Here is a 12,644-nt window from a genome sequence, read left to right on the forward strand (position 1 = left end):
TCATAAAGATCAAAGGAAAATAAGCGGGCGATCCAAGATGTCGGACTAGAGGGTGACTGCATCCCCAGTCGCTCCAGAACCCAGGATTCAAGAAGGGGAGGCATTGAGAGACTCGGACTAAAATAGAGCCACGGCGTGAGATTCCCCCACCGGGTGAAGCTTGGCCCCGGCAGCAGACCCGGATACGGGTGGCTTATTAGAGTAGGGCAGGGCAACTAGAGTCTTCCCCAGGCAGCTCTGCGCACTCCGGCAGTGGGCTCCTCCCACAGGGCCAGATTCTCCAGCTTCTCAGAGCAGGCCCCCCAGTGACAGCCTTTCTGCACAGAACCAGTTCCAAGTCCCTGAGCCAGCGTGGTGACCTCTGGCCCGCAGGATGCTTCAGAGACCAGGACAGGGCAGCCAGGGACTTCCCCAAGCAGCCCGGCTCCCTACGGCGGAAAGCGCCTTTCTAGGTTAGCTTCTTGGAGCAGATGCCCATTGAGAGCCTTTCTACACAGAGCCAGCCACAAGTCCTCAATCCAGCGGAGATCTCCCACCCGCAAGCAGCCTCTGGGACCAGGGCAGGGCAGGGCAGCCAGAGACCTCTCCAAGCGGACCTGCACCCTCTGGCCGCAGACTTTTTCCACGGGGCGATCCAAGATGGCGGACTAGAGGGTGACTGCAACTCCAGTCACTCCACAATCCAGGATTCAAGAAGGGGAGGCATTGAGAGACCTGGACGAAAATAGAGCCAAGGAGTGAGTCTCCCCCACCGGGTGAAGCTCGACCTGGGAGGCAGGCCCAGATTCCGGCGGCTTATTAGAGTAGGGCAGGGCAGCTAGAGTCTTCCCCAGTCAGCCCTTGGCACTCAGGCGGTGGGCTCCTCCCACACGGCCAGCTTCTCAGAGCAGGCCCCCCAGTGAGAGCCTTTCCACACAGAGCCAGCTCCAAGCCCTGGAACCAGTAGCGGGCTAGGGGCAGCTTTCTTTGGAAGCACTGCATTATCAAGTTCCTCCAAGACTTCAGGCTACTGAAGGCTGGGAGGTGATACACTGGAAATCTACAGGGACACTATAAGCTAATAGAGGAAATCTGCAATATCACAGAGTCGCACTGACATCTGACCAATATGAGAAAACAAGGGAAGAAAATGTCCCAAAAAAACCTACATACTATATCAATAAAACCCAATGACAGCACAGCAGAAGAAATCTCAGAAAGGGAGTTCAGAATGTACATAATTAAAACGATCAGGGAAGCAAATGAGGAGATGAAAGAGCAAATGCAGGCATTAAATAACTGCACCAATGAACAGTTAAAAGAGCAAATATGGGAAGCAAGAGAACATTTCAATAAAGAGTTAGAGATACTGAAAAAAAAACCAATCAGAAATCCTTGAAAGGAAGGAAACAATAAACCAAGTTAAAAACTCCATAGAAAGCATAACCAATAGGTTAGAACACCTGGAAGACAGAACCTCAGATATTGAAGAAAAAATATTTAATCTTGAAAACAAAGTTGACCGAACAGAAAAGATGGTAAGAAATCATGAACAGAATCTACTAGAATTATGGGATATCATGAAAAGGCCAATTTAAGAATTATTGGGATTGAGGAAGGCTTAGAGAAACAAACCAAAGGAATGAACAGCCTATTCAATGAAATAATATCAGAAAATTTCCCAAATCTGAAGAATGAAATGGAAAACCAAGTACAAGAGGCTTACAGAACTCCAAATATACAAAATTACAGCAGACCCACACCAAGGCACTTTATTATGAAAATACCTAACATATAAAATAATGACAATTTTAAAGGCCGCGAGAGAAAAGAATCAAATTACACTCAGGGGGAAATCAATAAGAATATCAGCAGATTTTTCAATCCAGACCCTAAAAGCTAGAAGGGCCTGGAACAACATTTTTCAAGCCCTGAAAGAAAACAGATGCCAACCAAGAATCTTATACCCAGCAAAACTTACTTTCAGATTTGACGATGAAATAAGATCCTTCCATGATAAACAAAAGCTAAAGGAATTTACAAAAAGAAAGCCGGCATTACAGAACATTCTCAGCAAAGTATTCCATGAGTAAGAGATGAAAAACAACGATGCAAATCAGCAACGGGAGGAACTAGTCTAAAGGAATTGCCAAATAAAGGAGAAACAAAATCGTGTCAAAAAACAAAAATGAGTCAAATGACTGGGAATACAAATCATATCACAATAATAACCCTGAATGTTAATGGCCTGAACTCATCAATCAAAAGACACAGACTGGCAGATTGGATTAAAAAGAAAAAAATCCAACAACATGCTGCCTGCAAGAGACTCATCTCATAGAAAGAGATATCCATAGACTAAAGGTAAAAGGATGGGAAAAAACATACCATACACACGGACACAGCAAAAAAGCTGGAGTATCCATCCTCATTTCAGATAATGTGGACTTCAAGCTAAAACTAGTCACAAGGGATAAAGAAGGACATTACATACTGCTTAAGGGAAGCATAAATCAGCAAGACATAACAATCATAAATATCTATGCCCCGAACATTGGCTCATCCATGTATGTCAAACAAATCCTTCTCAATTCCAGAAATCAAATAGACCACAACACAATAATACTAGGCGATTTTAACACACCTCTCTCACCATTGGATAGATCGTCCAAACAAAAATTGAATAAAGATACCATAGATCTCAGTACCACAATCAACAATTTAGACTTAACCGACTTATATAGAATATACCATCCAACAAAGAATGAATACACTTTCTTCTCAGCAGCACATGGATCCTTCTCTAAAATAGACCATGTCTTATGCCACAAAGCTACTGTTAGCAAATACAAGAAGATATACTACCTTGTACTCTATCAGATCATAATGGATTGAAATTAGAAATAAATGACAGAATAAAAAACAAACTTCTCCAATACCTGGAGATTAAATAATACACTATTATACGATGAATGGATAACAGAAGACATCAGGAGGGAAATTAAAAAATTCTTAGAAGTAAGTGAGAACAAAGACACATCATATCAAAATCTCTGGGACACTATGAAAGCAGTACTGAGAGGAAGATTTATTTCATGGGGCGCATTCAACAAAAGAAGTAGAAATCAACAAATAAACGATTTAACATTACAGCTCAAAGCCCTAGAAAAAGAAGAGCAGACCAACACCAAAAGTAGTGGAAGACAGGAAATAGTTAAAATCAGAGCCAAAATCAACGAAATTGAGACAAAAGAAACAATTGGAAAAATTAACAAAATAAAGTTGGTTCTTTGAAAAAATAAACAAACTTGATAAACCCTAAGCCACGCTAACAAAGAGAAAGAGGGAGAAAACTCAAATTACTAAAATTCGGAATGAACAAGGAAATATCACTACAGACACGAGTGAAATACAAAACATAATTAGAAGCTATTTTGAAAATCTATACTCCAACAAAACAGAAAACCTCAAAGACATCAACAAGTTTCTAGAGACATATGAATTACCTAAACTGAACGAGGAGGACATACAAAACTTAAATAAATCAATTTCAAGCAATGAAATAGAAGAGGTCATCAAAAGCCTACCAACAAAGAAAAGTCCGGGACCAGATGGGTTCTCAGCCGAGTTCTACAAAACCTTTAAAGAAGAGCTCATTCCAATACTCCTCAAAGTATTCCATGAAATACAAGAGGAGGGAACCCTCCCAAACTCATTCTATGAAGCCAATATCACCCTGATACCTAAACCAGACAGAGACACATCAAGGAAAGAAAAATTTCAGACCAATATCCTTAATGAACATCGATGCAAGAATTCTCAACAACGTTTTAGCAAATCGCATACAAAAATATATTAAAAAGATAGTACACCACGATCAAGTGGGTTTTATCCCAGGGATGCAAGGTTGGTTCAACATCCGGAAATCAATAAATGTCATTCACCGTATCAACAGACTAAAAGTTAAGAATCACATGATTATTTCAATAGATGCAGAAAAAGCATTCGATAAAACACAGCATCCCTTCATGCTCAAAACACTAGAAAAAATTGGGGTAGTGGGAACATTCCTTAACATTGTAAAGGCCATCTATGCTAAGCCCATGGCCAATATCATTCTAAATGGTGAAAAACTGAAAGCATTCCCCCTAAAAACTGGAACAAGGCAGGGATGCCCTCTTTCACCACTTCTATTCAACATCCTCCTTGAAACTCTAGCCAGAGCAATTAGACAAACCAAAGAAATTAAAGGAATACGAATTGGAAAAGAAGAACTCAAACTATCCCTGTTCGCTGATGACATGATTATATATTTAGAGGAACCTGGAAATTCCACCAGAAAACTCTTAGAACTCATAAGTGAATTCAGTAAAGTAGCAGGTTACAAGATCAATGCTCATAAATCCAATGCATTTTTATACATAAGTGATGAATCTTCATAAAAAGAAATTAGGGAAACTACCCCATTCACAATAGCATCGAAGAAAAAATACTTGGGAATCAATCTCACAAAAGAGGTGAAAGACCTTTACAATGAAAACTACAGAACACTAAAGAAAGAAATTAAAGAAAACCTTAGAAGATGGAAAGATCTCCCATGTTCTTGGATAGGCAGAATTAATGTTGTCAAAATGGCCATACTACCTAAAGTGCTATACAGATTCAATGCAATTCCAATTAAAATCCCAACGATGTACCTTACAGAAATAGAGCAAGCAATTATGAAATTCATCTGGAAGAATAAAAAACCCAGAATAGCTAAAGCAATCCTCAGTAGAAAGAGCGAAGCAGGGGGTATCGCAATACCAGATCTTCAATTCTATTACAAAGCAATAGTAATAAAAACGGCATGGTATTGGTACCAAAATAGACAGGTAGATCAATGGTACAGAATAGAGGACATGGACACAAACCCAAATAAATACAATTTTCTCATACTAGACAAAGGGGCCAAAAATATGCAATGGAGAAAAGATAGCCTTTTCAACAAATGGTGCTGGGAAAACTGGAAATCCATATGCAACAGAATGAAATTAAACCCCTATCTCTCACCCTGCACAAAACTCAACTCAAAATGGATCAAAGACCTCGGAATCAGACCAGAGACCCTGCATCTTATAGAAGAAAAAGTAGGTCCAAACCTTCAACTTGTTGGCTTAGGATCAAACTTCCTTAACAGGACTCCCATAGCACAAGAAATAAAAGCAAGAATCAACAACTGGATAGATTCAAACTAAAAACTTTCTCTCAGCAAAGGAAACTATCAGTAATGTGAAGAGAGAGCCTACAGAGTGGGAGAATATCTTTGCCACTCATACTTCAGATAGAGCGCTAATTTCCAGAATCTATAAAGAACTCAAAAAACTCTACACCAAGAATACAAATAATCCAACCAACAAATGGGCTAAGGAAATGAACAGACACTTCACAGAAGATCTACAAGCAATCAACAGATATATGAAAAAATGTTCAACATTTCTAGTAATAAGAGAAATGCAAATCAAAACTACCTAAGATTTCATCTCACCCCAATTAGAATGGCGATTACCAAGAACACAAGCAACAATAGGTGTTGGTGAGGATGTGGGGATAAAGGTACACTCATACATTGCTGGTGGGGTTGCAAATTAGTGCAGCCACTCTGGAAAGCAGTATGGAGATTCCTCAGAAAGCTTGGAATGGAACCACCATTTGACCCAGCTATCCCACTCCTTGGCCTATACCCAAAGGACTTAAAATCAGCATACTACAGAGATACAGCCACATCAATGTTCATAGCTGCTCAATTCACCATAGCCAGATTGTGGAACCAACCTAGATGCCCTTCAGTTGATGAATGGATAAAGAAACTGTTGCATATATATATATAATGGAATATTACTCCGCCATGAAGAATTTTAAAATTATGGCATTTGCAGGCAGATGGATGAAATTGGAGAATATTATGCTAAGTGAGATAAGCCAATCTCAAAAAATTAAAGGATGAATGATCTCGCTGATAAGCGGTAAGGACATATAAAGGGGGGTAGGAGGGGTTAGCATTAGAGTTAGGGTTAGTTTTAGGGTTAGGGATAAGGAGGGTGGTAAGAATGGAGGAAGGAAGGACTGTATATAGGGAAAAGAGGGGTGGGAGTGGTGGGGGGTAGGGAAAAAATAACAGAATGAATCAAACAACATTGCCCTATGTAAATTTATGATTTTTAATTAAAAAAAAGAAAGTAAGCTAAGTTGACCATGACATTTTAGAATACATCTAAGCTATTCTATCAAAACATAGGAGAAAATAAAATTGATAAAAATATTTTAGTTGTTTAATAATGATGTTTAATAATGTAAATTAGAATTAACCATTAACAATTTTGAAGCTTTATAACCAACATAGAGTTTATAAAGACCTGTGATCGAATAATGCTATCTGAAAATCCTTGTCAATAATATTTTTTTTCTCAATAGACTTAATTACTAAGTAAAGAGAACACACAAACTTCAGTAACTGGAGGGGAAAGTTAAGATTACAGACTATATAATGAGATTAATTTTAAGAGAGACATCATATAAAAAAGCTAAAAACACTAACTTAGACATCATATAAAAATAAAGCTATTGGCTTTATTTTTTTATCATTTATTAATTTATAGATTAAAGTTATAGATTAAGAGCTCCATGTCAGGTGTGGTGGTGCACACCTGTAATCCCAGAGCTTCAGGAGGCGGAGTCAGGAGTATTGCAAGTTCAAAGACAACCTCAGCGACTTAGCAAGGCCCTAAACAACTTCACCTAACTTGTCTCAAAATAAAAAATAAAAAGGACTGGGGATGTGGCTCACTGGTTAAGCACCCCTGGGTTCAATCCCTGATACCAAAAACAAACAAAACAAAACAAAAACAAAAAAGAATTCCACAGAGTGGGGAAAACTTGACAGAAAGAAATGAAGTAAATGAGTGCACATAATAGAAAAAGAAGGCCAGAAATAATACTCAACTCTACAAATAATTTAACCATAATTTTAAACCTATAGATAGCATCCTGTCATTGAATAGCTGTGACTCTAGTTTAATTTCTTAGCCTTTCTTAAGACCCCAATTCCTTACTTGTACAATGGAAATAGTTGTCTCATAAATAGCAATGAATAAATGAGACAATTCATGTAAAAAATTAAACAAGTGTTTGGTACATAGCTAACTTAATGAATGTTTAAGTCTCCTTCAAATCCTACTCTCCAAAATTGTCAAACAGACTTTCTGCATTTGCTAGAATCTACTTCATATTTAATTTTTATGTTTGGAAAGCTAATCACAAATAACTACCACATTTTTTCATCAATAAAATTATCATAATTGGCTACAAACCACACTATATAGAATATTTCAAAAACTCTCCTAAATTATATTCTCAAGCACAAGACTTATAAATTTAACACAAATAAAAATATAATGAATTGCACATCTTTTAAAATATAAAAACATGAAGAAGTCATCTTGATTGATCCTTACAAAGTTGAGTGACATTTAATAAATGCTGATTCTTTCAATCATGTAAAATTGTAAAAGATGGCTATACACGTTAACTTACTTGATGAAGATCATTTCCCAATGCGTATTCTGCAAAGTAGCCTGGAGCAGCTGATGAGGCTCGAATGGCCTGCCACATTTTATATTGACAGCCTCCCAAATAATGAGAGTTGATTCCAGGAAAATGACCATAGTTTCTGAACACAAAGGCTTTTGGCGTTATCCCTCTGTTAACTATGGTACTTACAGCAGCTACCTAGTGAATTAAAAAGTGAACAACACCACTGTAAGCAGCAATACTTGGGATCTGTAAGTTAAATGCTACTTTGTAGAGTATGAATGAACAATCTACAACTCTTCAAAAGACACAAATATAAAGTTGAGAAAATATTTTAAATTAGATATTTCTGTATGGCACAACAGATATAAGTACTGAGACAATTCTGAGAAATGTATTAGAAGAGAGTAATAACAAAAGATATATTTGACTATATAAGTGAATTTGACATAAGACAGTCAAGAAGGCATATATTTCTAAATCCTTATGTGATAACTGACATAGAAGTAACGATCAATAAAAATGTCTTAAAGATTAATGAGTACACAATTTTCACATTTTATTTACAAATTAGTCTTTGTTTTGTGCTCTCTGAAAGTATGACGTTAGTAAAGATGAAACAAAGCTTCACAAACTCATAGGGCTTTCTGATCTGTTATTAAAACTTGGTAACTGATTTTTTAATTTTTTAAATTTGTTCTAATTAGTTGTACATGACAGTAGAATGCATTTATACATTTTGGTAGCTGATAACTTTTATTAAAAAACTTTAACACCAATCACCACACATCTCAGATTTTACTGCTATACTTTGAATGTATGTAAAATACGTTGTATGATGATCTGCAATATACCCTTAATAGGCAGAAATATACTAAGGCCAAAGTTTTTAGTGTCCTATGCCAAGCCCTGCCAAGGACCCATTTGCTTTGCTATTTAATAAACCAGTCATAGCCTAAATTCCTATAATTCCTCTGTCTCTAGGTTGCTATGGTTAAGAGTTGGCCATACACTGAAGTTCAGAGGGTCTTTCTATAATTATTACAGGTAAAAATTATTATAGGTATTACATGTATAGGTGACTACTCCATTTATCTAACAAAGCACTTTTTAATGTGGTTGAAGTTTCCTCATACTCATTCTATTCTTTTATTCAAAGTTAACAACTTCTGTGATTTGGAAGCAAGCAAACAAAAAGGAGCCCTAAAGATATAGGGAAAGAAGAGGCACAGAATTCATCCCAGGGTCCTCCCCAAAAGAGCTAAGTCATTATCTTTATCACAGCCTATAAGGCCCTGTGCACAGTTTGATCTGCCTACTGTGCCAGCCTTATCCCACATGCTGCCCTTGGATTCTCTTTCAGTTCCTGGAATTCTCTATGACTCCTCTTGCACAGCCCATTCCCTTTGTCTCTTTGCCAGAAATGCTCCTACTCATCAGCCTTCACGACGAGATCTCAAAGTAGCCTTACTTTATATCCCTTTAACTATGTGCTTTGAGAGAACTGTTTCTGTATTTCACAGATCTCATTCAAGAAAGTATGTCTCATCTGTGTAATTATTTCATGACTAGCTATGTTGCCGTACAGGACTATAAACTCCATGTCTGTGTTTGCTTACAAATATGTCCAAAGTGCCCAGCACAGTGCTGCCACAATGGATGCATAGTTGATAATTGCACAATGAACGAAAGTATGAAACACCAGAGCTCAAGAGCAACAGAGGGAGCCGTATTTGTTTGATTTTTTCATTACAGTTTGTCATCCGAGAATAAATACAAACTACATGGAATTCTTAGGCACATGAATTATATTCCTTAATCAAACAAATATTATTAAAGAAAACAGAAAAGCAGTACTCAGATCATTAGGCTTCAAACAAATAAATAAATGAAGAGCCATATTGAGATTACATATGATATATAAATTTTCTCTTTAAAAAAAATCTAGGGGAGGAAATGCTATAACTTTCCTTAAATCACTAAATTTAATTAATTATGACAAAATAATTCTTCCTTACTTTTAGTCTCAGACTTTCATGTTTTTAAACCTTTGTTATACTTTTACTAGATACAGAAAAGATCTAATCATCACATCCTGGATCTTCATAGAGTAACTCAATGTATAGGGAATTAATAAAATCTATTAGAAGAAATTTCTTAACAACTTTTTCCTTATCAAAAGAGTCCTCAGAATAACTGTTTTTGTCAGACCTTGTTACAAATGGATATTATTTAAGATAATACACTACACTTACCTTAGGACATGTAGGGTTTCTTGCTGTTTCAATCATTAGTGCAGAACCCATTCTATCCCTTTATTAAATGATAAGAAATAATATATGTCAAAATGATTTTCTTTCTTAAGAATCAGAAGACATGAACTTTTTTTCTTTTTTAGCACGAGGGATTGAACCCAGGGGTGTTTAAGCACTGAGCCATATCCCCAGCCCTTTTTATTTTTCATTTTGAGACAGGGTCTCCTAAAGTTGCTTAGAACTTCACTAAGTTGCTGAGACTGGCTTTGAACTTTCGATCCTCCTGTCTCAGCCTCCCAAGCCACTGGGATTACAGGTGTGTGCAACCATACACAGCAAAACATGTACTATTTTTTTTTTTTTTTTCCGGATGGTGCTGGGGATCAAACCAGGGCCTCAACGCTGCCAGACATTGTTAAGACACTCTACCACTGAACCATATCCCCAGCCCAAAATATGCACTATTAAATTACTATTTGCTTATGGCTTTTTCAAAGAAAAAGAAATATAACAATCTCCCCTAAGAGGCTTATAATCCAATTAATGTATATGAAACAATATGCAGTGGTTTATTAATCCCTGATTCAGACTGTAAGTATAGTTTTGAGATGGAAAAATCAACATAGGATGTAGTAACTGAGAAAGATACTGAAAGATAGCAACATCCTGAAAGCCAGTACCTATATATGGCAAAGGCATAAAAATACAATAAATCTATTGTTTTTAGGGTCCGTTGGCAGAATACAGAAGTTGTGTTTAGACTGCAGGAGTGCCAGGTATGGTGGTGCATACCTGTAATTTCAGTAACTCAGCAGGCTGAGGCAGGAAGATTCCAAGTTCAAGCCCAACCTGGGTAATTTAGCAAGATTCAGCTTTAAAATAAAAAATTTAGAAAGCAGTGACAGCAGAGAGTTTTAGCTCAGTGGTAGAGGGTCCCTGGGTGTAATCTCGAAGGTAAAATTTAAAAAGACTGCAGAAAAATTTTTCTCAACTGTTAGTGAGTTTCAAATAAGATTAATATTTACAAATTGCTTGGTGATCTACTCTTTACAAACTTTTATAAACATCAGTGTAAAATACTAGTGTAATACTTTACGAAATGAACAAGGTCCTTATCTTTCCCAAGTTGATCTTCTCAGTTTTACCCTGCTGCAAACGCTTGGTCTAAATTTGGAACAGAAATTCTGGGAGCATGCTGCATTCACACTTTCAAGCTAAGTTTAAACTTTGTTATTGTTGTTGTTAAAACTTTGGTTTTACTAAAAGAGTTAAAATGCTTTAATGAGTTAAGTTATGAGTATAAATTTGAAGAGAAAGGAATGATAATTGCTTATGTCAAAAAAAAAAACACAAAATATTTAAATATTCTCATCAGATGCTACTGATGCTATAATTAAAACACTGCCCATAAAATAACACAAAGACATTATCGCAGGAAAAATCAACAACCCAAAAGTGTTCTCAATAAACAGTGAGATTAAAAAAAAAAAGTCATGACAAAGAACCAGAGGGTAGGTGTGGTAGAGTATAACAATAGGGCCCCCAATGAATCACACTTCCTGAAATCTATGTCTTTATATATTGCCCCTTCCCACACAGACCCTTGGTTTGAGTAGCTTCACGCAATGAGACATAAGCAAACATGAGATAAAACTAAGTCCTGATAAGTGATTATGCACTGAGGATTGCCCTCTGGGAACTCTGAGATCTGAGATGAAGAGATGAAACCCAGGATAGAAATGACCATGTGAAGAGAGACCCAGCTGTCCCAGCCATATTAACTAACCTACCAGTTACCAGTAGCAAAACTGAATTCAGGCAAGCACAGAAGAAATTCTGAATCAAATCACAGAATCATGGAGACTAAATCGTAATTGTTTTAATTAAGCTACTAAGTTTTAAGAGTTAGTTTGCTTTGCTGTAAAGGTTAAGAGAAAAATCAAAGAAAGGAAAAAATTAACCATATTTAAAGTTTATTAATGCTATGATTAAAAATGAAGTCTCTGGAAAAAGCAAACATGAAATAGTAATATGCAAATATGTTAAGATTCATGAGAAACAAAAAAAGTTCCACAGTAAAGTGATTGGTTTTACATTAAGATTTTAAATCTTTATTTAAAAAATATTTAAGAAGCAGTATTATTTCATGAAAACTGATAGTTTTTTTTCCAGTAGACACAAAAGACCTAAAATAATATTTTTAAATTTGCAATAATGGATGGAGAGATTTTACAATTGGAAAGATGCCAATATTCCTCAGTAGGATTTTTGTGTGATAAAGGTAACCTAAAATTCATTTTGATAATTAAATGAAAATAGTTAACAGAATTGTGAAAAAGGGAGTTCATTATTTCATTAAAAAATACCTTATACAAAGGCTCAAAACTAAATTTACAGAATTTACATAAAAATAAATCAAAAGAAAAAACAAAAAAGATTGGACATTATACTCTTATGCAGACAGATAAGATAGAGATGGTGTTTCAAATTAGTGGAAAAAAAAACATACTTGGTAAAGATACTGGGGACATTTGAATTAATATGAGAAAATAATACAGTTTGACCCTCTTATAACACATGTCAAAATGAATTTCAGGTGACCTAAGAATATAAGTTTAATAGAACCTTAGGACTAGAAAATAATGTAAATATGTACCTACTTTCAGGGTAGAAAAGACTTGAGTATGAAAGCAAAGCTAAAAATCATTATAAAAATGTGGTTAAATGAAGGTCTTAAATTTTCTTCATTAAAAAGATGAGTAATTAGAAAGCATGTTTCAATATATGGTTATAAATACAATATAGTGCAATATCCTGACAGTAAAATGAGCAAAGACCTTG

At 36.1% G+C, this 12,644-nt stretch overlaps 1 protein-coding gene across 2 annotated transcripts in view; it reads right to left on the bottom strand.

Annotated features, from left to right (window-relative positions):
• Positions 1 to 12,644, bottom strand: part of PNPLA8 (patatin like domain 8, phospholipase A2) — a 49,555-nt gene that overhangs the window by 15,837 nt on the left and 21,074 nt on the right. For both annotated transcript variants that reach the window (XM_079149350.1, XM_079149351.1), the window contains exons 7-8: positions 9,804 to 9,861; positions 7,552 to 7,746 (exon numbers count right to left, since the gene is read on the bottom strand). In XM_079149350.1, the coding sequence (XP_079005476.1) occupies positions 7,552 to 7,746; positions 9,804 to 9,861 (253 nt within the window). The remainder of the gene's footprint in view (positions 1 to 7,551; positions 7,747 to 9,803; positions 9,862 to 12,644) is intronic.

This window comes from Sciurus vulgaris (assembly GCF_902686455.1).
Source record: "Sciurus vulgaris genome assembly, chromosome: 8".
NCBI lineage: Eukaryota > Metazoa > Chordata > Mammalia > Rodentia > Sciuridae > Sciurus > Sciurus vulgaris.